The sequence below is a fragment of the Crassostrea angulata genome, chromosome 7 (assembly GCF_025612915.1).
Source record: "Crassostrea angulata isolate pt1a10 chromosome 7, ASM2561291v2, whole genome shotgun sequence".
NCBI classification, from domain to species: domain Eukaryota; kingdom Metazoa; phylum Mollusca; class Bivalvia; order Ostreida; family Ostreidae; genus Magallana; species Magallana angulata.
Genome location: NC_069117.1, coordinates 52,323,236 through 52,331,770, shown reverse-complemented (window position 1 = coordinate 52,331,770; position 8,535 = coordinate 52,323,236). Strand labels below are relative to the sequence as shown.

Here is an 8,535-nt window from a genome sequence, read left to right as displayed (position 1 = left end):
AACACCATAAAATCCAAATTCAATGCTGATGATTCTTAATTCAATTCTTCATTTAATCTGGCGCATTTTAAAATCTCACACTTAATTTATCGGACAGATGTAATAAATGAAACTATGATACCTTGTTTGCGATATTATAATCTCGCGATTTGGTGCAAACGGTTTAATCGTGGTATTAAGAACTCGCGTAAAATAATGGTTCGACAGTATTTAAAAAATGCGTTATCATGATCACACTTAACATATTATGTACATGTAATATGACAAGTTTATTTATGCAGAGCCCTTTTCCTTATCGATTTATTTTCTGTGCTAAACATTTTTCTAATTTGGGTTATGTGTTAGACTTAAATACAATGAAATGCTTTCTTTAGAAAAAATACATATCTCGCCATAACCCGCGTTAGCGGGTAATGTATTTTTTTCTGCAATTAATGATTGCTGCCTTCATAAATTGCACGAATCATCTAAGAAAGCATTTTCCTGTGTATAACTACTTTCTTTTAACAACTTAATAAATTGATTGTAAAAAGTAAGTTAAATTAACTAATTTACTGTAAATGTACATCAATACGTTAAATGAAAGAAACAGCCAAATCGTTTCCTAGGGGAATTTGATGCTGACATCATCATGATTATTTCGTGCAGTCCGTGATTTTTCTTAGGTAACTGTAAGTTTCGACCAATCGATAAACGAGGCGTGTACATATCAGTCCTGTAGTTTTTAAAAAGTTTCCGTAAGAAACACGGGAATCATACCCTGTAGATGTAAATATAACATTTTTTTTTAAAACCAAAAACGTTTACTCGGTATTTTCAAAATAGTACGAATGTCAGGTTTCAGTTAACAAGGTTTCTGTTATGTGTCACATGCATATTATGGCGACTGTTATTTTGTCCGTGCTTGCTACCTGTCTTCAATCGTAGGCATCTCCGTATAAAGTGCATTCTGCTTAAAATCTATAAAGAATGATTTTAATTAAAAACTTTGTGACAATAACTACAAACCCATTTCCATTCTTGATAGAAAATGCACTATGTCAAAACTTTTTAAACACAAAAATTGATACTACAGTGTAGAATCGTGCTGTAAATTAAATTTTACTTTTTGTTCTAAACAGGAAACTCTACAACAACTAAGTCAAGTTCATAGTAAGTGTAAAAAAAAATTTTGCGTAGCGTACCAGAGGTTACTATCCTTGGAAGGCTACCATTGGTCGGATCAATCTTTATCTCATCATAAACATACGGACCCAGTGCTTGTTCGGTTAACTTGGAATATTCTCTGTTGTTTTTTTTTTGTAAAATGGAAAATCAGATTATAAATTAATATTTATTATAAATTCTACCTTCCTTATATTTTGTTACCCCAAATATCAAATCCATGAAAGGACTATATATGATAAGGGCCTAAAATGGCCCCCTAAAATGAACATCATCATTTTACTATCATTCTTTGTTTTTTTTATACAGATATGTATGTGATGTATTTACATAATATTCATTTTGGTTCAAGTGCCCACAGTTTAGAAATATGACATTGTAAAGAAACCTTTTCCCGCCATTTTTGCATTTTAAGCGTAAAACAGCTTGTTTTCAAGCAGTGTTTCCTTCCAAAGACATAGAGCGCATTCTTGAACAAATAAAATATTTTAATCAGAGATGTATCTAGCCAAGACTAATAAGTGACAAAAAATTTTTCCTTGTTCAAGCATGCGCTCTATATTCCCCATTCGTAAATATATAAGAAAAATGTCAATTTTTGGCCGATTTTTATTGAATTATAGAAATGGCGTCACTTCTGACGCCATATACTGCCAGTGAGTGCAAATAAATCAAATAAATAGATGAAAAATATATTTTATATCAACTCTTCTAAAAAATTAGTTAACATTTTATTGTACCCGAAACACTTAAAAAATGGCGAATTATGGGGGCCCAATTTAACTCTTATCATATATAGTTCTTTATAAAGTATTATTCCTTGAACATTCAAACCTTTTTAAAGTTGTTTAAAAACATATACAAACTTTGGCTTTAAAGATTCTGTTTCTCCCAAAATCTTTATAGTATCTTTTTGTGTTTTACTTCCGTTTTTAGTAAAAATCCTTTTTATGCAACTATTTTGCGTTTTCTTTATTCTTTTTTCTGTAAATGTGTGAAAATGATATTAGTAGTAAAAACTCTTAGTTTTTTAGTAACACACAGAACAAATTTTTACTGATGCAAAGTAATAGAAAATAATAACTATTGTAAACAGTTATGAGAGGAAGGAAAAGGAAGGAATTCAAAAGGGTACATGTACTTTTTGGTGGTAATTTTGGTACTTCTGAGATTTCCTCATAGACAAAGCGAATTGGTTGTTCCTCTTGGCATTGTAAGTATTGCCTGTATAAGTAAACAGCGTATTATAAAACATACTGAACAATTACAGATCACAAATATTGTCTGTCTAACTAACTACAAGAAGTTATACAGTAGCTTTTTCACAATTGCAAATTTGCCGTGGGCGTCTTGCTTAATTAATTAGCAATACATATTTAAATGGAATGATAAAGTTTGATTTGAGTTGATATGAATACAACTTACGTTGAATCATCAAAAACTTGCTTCTTGGGAAGTTCCCCAACATTCGATTCTTCATGTGGCTTCTCTTTTTTTTCAGGAGCAACATTTTCAACCTTAATTGATTCCTGTTTCACTTTCAATTTTGTGGATTTCTTCAAACACTTTCCTATATTATTTTAAATATCATTTACTATTTGGCTTTAATAAGTTATGATCTAAGAATATCTAATGTTTTATTGAAACAACAAGCCTTACCAATTTTCCACCATTTCCATAGAATGATGAACATTGTTACGATCAGGACCAGTAGACCGAAATTCAAAACGGACAGCACAAGCATCGTATATTTGTATTCCACATTGTTCATAAAGAAACCATCTTCACCTTTACTTTCAGAAGCTTTGGAAAATACAAAAATGAACCAACACCCTTTTTTTAATTTCCTTGACTCTAATGTTACAACTTAGGTACTTGTTTCCATTACATTATCATGCATTAAGAATAAATAGGAAAAATCAAATTACCAAAAGTCGAAATTATCCCATTCAATACGAAGCATAGCATCCTCAAGCAATGCATTATGTCTTTCGAGTGAATAGATAAGATTGACCACATGAACACAATATTCAAATGTAAATCTTTTAATTGAAAAACATAACGACGTAAAATTCAAAAGTTTTGTCCGGGTTGTAGACCAGTATTTGTTGAAGAAAAAACTTTTCCTGCTTCAAAGATTATATGGCAGTAAATTTATATCCACTGATTATTTTTCTCCTATATATTCTTATATATAGAAAAGCAATTCTTGTTCTTAATAGGATGTAAATTGTCTCACTATAGAGTTTTAGTAAGTCATGATATACTAGTAATCAATATTTATCAGGTAACTGCCAAGTTAAGAGTAGTGTCATTGGTTAAATTCTATCAATATTTTACACACTTTCATCCCCTTGAGATAGCAGCAGAAAAACTTGTACAGAGAACCAACTGACGTAATTTTATTTTTGCACTGCATAGAACTGTTATAAATGTACCTGAATAAACCAACAAGGACAAAATTTAAGTTAGTTTTATAAGAAGTTAAGGAAGGAAATTTCAATCATTAAATTGCTTTTTAAGGCATAAAATTATATATTGATGCCAGAAATGATTTATACAATCAGAGTTCTGTTTGGACAAGATCCTTGTTTGTCTGCTTTACATGCAGTGGCTCAAATGTTTTAAAATTTCATAAAACCTAAAGTAACATGGTCTATATATTTTTTACTAAAATCCCCGAAATTACTTTCTTTTAAGTTACATTTCAGGAAAATAAGATTTTTAAAAATATTTGGTGTCTATAAATGAGCCTACTTCCGCGGATGCAAAACGTGGCAAGTGGGTCAAGTATTGTATTGTCTTTGTGACACATTTACGGACTATATCACAATATTACTTAAGTCAGTCATTTAAATGCTTTTGTTTAAAAAAACTTTTTGATCAACTTGATCAAAATACACCGAGGATTAATCAATTGAATTTGTAATTCATGTGTTATTTACCGTTCTCTCGTTTATAGGTGATTAAGTTATTTCTAAAAATGTAAAGATTTAAGAACAATTAAAAGATCTAGATGTTTTAAAACTTACAGCATGCCTGCAAGTTACAGAGATGGTTCTAATGCAAATTCTTGAAAACTGCGACGGAAATAACGATACCATAACAAAATACTCTAGTATAGCAATTTTAACAAAACCATAGGCTTTTGTGGTTTGTACCAAACGAGAATTTAATGTAGTCCATTTGATTTCATTGACGGTCTTTTAAGAGGTTTTAAGAGGAAAGAGGTACACTAAAACGACAGTAGAAATGAACACAATTCAGACAGGTAAGAATTTAATCAATTTTTAATTATTTTTAAATGATTTCTGTAGTTAAAAAGGAACTGTTTTAAAATATGGTGATGCATTGTTATCTTCCTCCTCAGTTGCCAATGATTTTCCAATTTCAAAGGAAAAATGGTAGGTTTTCGACATTTAATCGTTTATTCAATGTCAGAACTGAAAGTGGGTTAAATAACAAAATCACACATTTTTTAACGTCATTTCAATGCTGATTTCCTTGGTGGAATGTTCTCAAAACATGAAAGTTGACACATATGCTGTGGTAACAAAGTAGGAAAACACGAAAATACGAAAAATTGAAATTTTCTTGGCGATTTTGAAAGATTGTGGCTTTAGGCACATCTTGGTACCATTGTTTGTTGTTACTCGTGTTATTTTTTATACGTGTTATCTTTTATAATCAACAAAATGAAGGAACATCCCGTCGACGTAGAAGTCCAGTTGCTATTAAAACGTACCCCAGAAAATCATTTAGAAATCCTTATAAATCATCGGTCATTCTTAATGTTTAAAGAAAAAAATTGCTGCCAACATTTTTACTTTACTCTTTAGTCATAAAAACAAGACAAACATAATACAATTAAATGACGTCATGCTTTTATTTTTTTACCAAAGTGAATCATCAAATCTATCAAATGTGAAGAATATTGGTGTTTCAGCTCAAACCACCTTTCCGTATTTACAGAGAACTGATATTAATACAAGACATTTAAGCAAAAAGTAACAAAACAAATGCGCTGGGTTTTTGGTTTTTTTTATAAAATGCAACATTATTTCTTCAAAGGAATGACAGTGCTACTATTACATAATTTTAACTGTGAAAGCTTATCGCCATTGGCAATTTACGACTACGTTTTTTTTTCAGCTAAGACACACATGTATATCAAAAAGATCGCAATAGTCTTTGATATAGACTTTGTCTACATACTTTGACATAGTAACCGTGTGTAATCATGGAGTTTAACAAGCGTTAATTTTCTTCACTAATAATGTCCCTTTCCGCAGCCGTCTCTCTCTTTACTTCACTGTAGATGACGCTATCTGTCTGTTGCTTGTCTACATCCGCTAGGATTTCCAAATAAGAACTGCTGTTGGAAGATTTTAACCTAGAATCTGTTTTTGAAAATAAATTTTATTTGTACAAAATGTTACCGACATTGTATTTCTGTGTGACATCAATAAATCGTGCCAAATTTTTCTTACAATTTATATCTACAGTTTGAATATAAGTACTAATTCGCAAGTAGGTAAAGTACTAAAGGATTAATTAATTTCAGCTTTTTTAGCACTGATATTCGCAAAATTTACAAAACATAAATCAAACATATCCATATTTTTGGTAGAATGTGATCTTTTAACTTACCAGCACTTTCAAATGTGGACATGTTCTTTGTTGTTGGACCATTCATGTCGTCATAAACGTTTGGACCTGATGTCCGTTCCTTTAACCCCGAATACTCCCTATATCATGGATGATGAGAATAATATTGATATTTATTAAATTCAAAAAAGGTCCACCATCAATCCAAAAAGTTCCCTTTCGGCTATAAAATATAAGAGTTTTAAGTGGCATTAATATCGAAGATTTAACAAAAGCAAAGAAACTATGACAAACTGTGGATCTAGAGTTGGTGGTGCTGTCAATGTTTTCCTTTTAGCGTCATTAAATCTATACTTTTGCTTTTTACATATGGCCTTTGGAATGATTTTGTAGCTGTTTTTCATGTTCATCAGACTATTCTCTGCAAGTATATTAAAATGATATTTGTTATAAGCGTTGATAATCTCTTGTATTAATACACTTAAATTATAATAAAAACCTAACGAAAACATTTCTATTATTATAATGGTTACAAGTAGTTAACTATAGAATGTCTGAAGTTACAAGAAGTTAAAAATAAAATGCCAGGGGTACTTTTTTTCGGCAATGTAGGTACACGAACTTCCGGTATTTCGTCATAGAGAAAATGGAGCGGCTTTTCATCATCAAAATGTTGATACTGCCTGCATGCATATCATTAGATAATTTAATGTAATACTTGTCTACAGGCAATGCAATAAAATACGTTCCGTCTTCAGTTATTTTGGATCAATGTTATCATTAACACTCAAAACATTCTTGATTTACAATAAAGCCATTTTTGACAAAAAGTTCTCTTAATTAATCAATGCTTCTCATTTTCTTAAGGAAGAAATATCGTGAACTTGAACTTACAGAGACTTACGGCATTCTTTCTTTGATCGTTTCATAGCTCTAGAAGCTTTAATCAACTTTGCTTCTTTTTCAGGCTTAAGTTCTTCTAGCTTTATTGAATTTTGTTTGATATGTTCTTTCAAACGTTTACCTGTTTACAAAATATCGAAAAATACAAGGGCTCTTTGGTTGATCATTTGAGAGAAGAAAAAATTCCAATCATATATGGAAATAAGTGGTAATAAAAATTCTAACCATTTCCCCACCATTTCCAGAGAATAGCTGCTATTGCCAAGGCCAATATCATTAGACAGAAATCCAAAAGGTTCAGTAGAAACATTGTATATTTGTAGTCAGTATCGTTCAAAAAGAAATCGTCGACTTTGGAGTTTTCGACATCTTAAAGAAAAATTTAACAATGAAATAAATCAATATGCAACCTTAAATATATTTTCATCTAAATCTAATGGAAGATGAACACGTCACTAACCGTAAGACTTGAGGGTGAATGTTTTGTAGATGGTCAATTGAAGGCTTCCGTGAGTCACAGTGGCGTGACAGGTGAACCGAAGCTCGGGACCCACCTCATTAACAAACAGCATGGAGTGGTGGTCAGCAAGAGTAATCTGGGACGCCTCTTGGCCGGCCTCCTGGTACCATCGTACTACTGGGTAAGGAAAACCCATTGCCCGACACTCCTTATGAAAGGGTTTTCCTGATTGGGAATAAATTGTTTCTTCTGCGAATTGAATCTCAGGGCCAGCTATTTATAGAGGAAAGTTTAATCTTTTTTATTGTGATCATTTAATATAATAAAATTGTTGATACAGAGAGAGAGAGAGAGAGAGAGAGAGAGAGAGATAGAGATAGTTACTTACCAATAACAGTTAAGGTGTAATTTTTACTTTCGACCGTGGACCTATCGCGGTCCCTTGTTACACAAACCAATTTTAAGCCTGTATATGACTGTTTGACGTTTCTTATTACTAGAAATTGTCTATAATGACCCTCTGAATGAAACTCCTCATTTTCGGGTACTGTAGAACCATTAGAAAACCTCCAGACTACTGAGCTATCGTTTGCGATTTTCTGAGGTAAAATGTTGCACACCAAAGTATAGTTCTGGCTGGCAATAGCTGGATAAAGGGACCTTTGTTGAACTTGTATTTCAAAGATTTGACCTAATGAAAATTCAAATAATATTACCCATTCAGGTATAGTACAGTTTAAGATCCTTCACTTTAAAAATCATATTTTGATTTCGAAATACTAGTATAGTGCTCACGTGCCCTATATAAAAAATTCAACAAACAGGATTGTGTTACCTAAATATGTTTCTTTTTACACAGTATCATAAAAGAACTTATAAAGATTACCAAACGCCACTGTAATTCCAATCCCAAAGAAGCATAGAATGTTCAGACAAATCATTTTGGTTTTTATTTTCAAATGAAACTATGAACACTCTTAGGCGGAAATATTTTTTTAAAAACGATTTACTTTGATATATTTGTCCGGGGATTAAGAATTAAAAAAAAATATTCCTGTCTCGAGGTAACATAGCGATTTCTTAGAGACATGAGGTAAAGAAAAGAAACGCAATTTAATGATTTTAAAAACGTGTTGATTAATCACAGAAACGCTACTATTTTGATTTTCACTAAGAAGGGTGTGCCAGTGATGTGACTCTGTTGAATCTCTTTTTCCAAATACCAAACAGGTTATGCACGTCAAGAAACGTGCAACATCTCACCCATTTCTTAACTTTCTCATACAAATTGAAACTTTTGATACTCGTAATGGATTATTATAAGATCGCTGAATTTAAATATTAGCATTTTCAACTTACAATCTACCTGCAATAGTATAGAGTTCTTTCTACATAATCTA

At 31.5% G+C, this 8,535-nt stretch overlaps 2 protein-coding genes across 5 annotated transcripts; both read right to left on the bottom strand.

Annotated features, from left to right (window-relative positions):
• Positions 1 to 444: 444 nt before the first annotated feature.
• Positions 445 to 3,191, bottom strand: LOC128155301 (uncharacterized). Of its 2 annotated transcripts, XM_052816942.1 has the most exons (8): positions 3,093 to 3,191; positions 2,824 to 2,967; positions 2,590 to 2,734; positions 2,306 to 2,388; positions 2,031 to 2,148; positions 1,185 to 1,285; positions 912 to 960; positions 445 to 760 (listed from the first exon to the last, which is right to left on the bottom strand). In XM_052816942.1, the coding sequence occupies exons 1-8, from the start codon at positions 3,181 to 3,183 to the stop codon at positions 754 to 756; spliced, it is 738 nt and encodes a 245-aa protein (XP_052672902.1). In that variant the 5' UTR covers positions 3,184 to 3,191; the 3' UTR covers positions 445 to 753. The 2 variants fall into 2 exon arrangements, with proteins under 2 accessions (XP_052672902.1, XP_052672903.1); XM_052816943.1 differs by having other exon boundaries at positions 452 to 960.
• Positions 3,192 to 5,043: 1,852 nt separating this feature from the next.
• LOC128156301 (uncharacterized) lies at positions 5,044 to 8,120 on the bottom strand. Of its 3 annotated transcripts, none has more exons than XM_052818382.1 (9): positions 8,022 to 8,120; positions 7,524 to 7,826; positions 7,136 to 7,360; positions 6,901 to 7,044; positions 6,667 to 6,796; positions 6,367 to 6,455; positions 6,067 to 6,193; positions 5,815 to 5,912; positions 5,044 to 5,564 (listed from the first exon to the last, which is right to left on the bottom strand). In XM_052818382.1, exons 1-9 carry the CDS (start codon positions 8,074 to 8,076, stop codon positions 5,422 to 5,424), a joined length of 1,314 nt encoding a protein of 437 aa, XP_052674342.1. In that variant the 5' UTR covers positions 8,077 to 8,120; the 3' UTR covers positions 5,044 to 5,421. The 3 variants fall into 3 exon arrangements, with proteins under 3 accessions (XP_052674342.1, XP_052674341.1, XP_052674343.1); XM_052818381.1 differs by having other exon boundaries at positions 7,136 to 7,408; positions 8,022 to 8,119; XM_052818383.1 differs by lacking the exon at positions 6,367 to 6,455 and having other exon boundaries at positions 6,677 to 6,796; positions 7,136 to 7,408.
• Between the last annotated feature and the right edge of the window lie 415 nt (positions 8,121 to 8,535).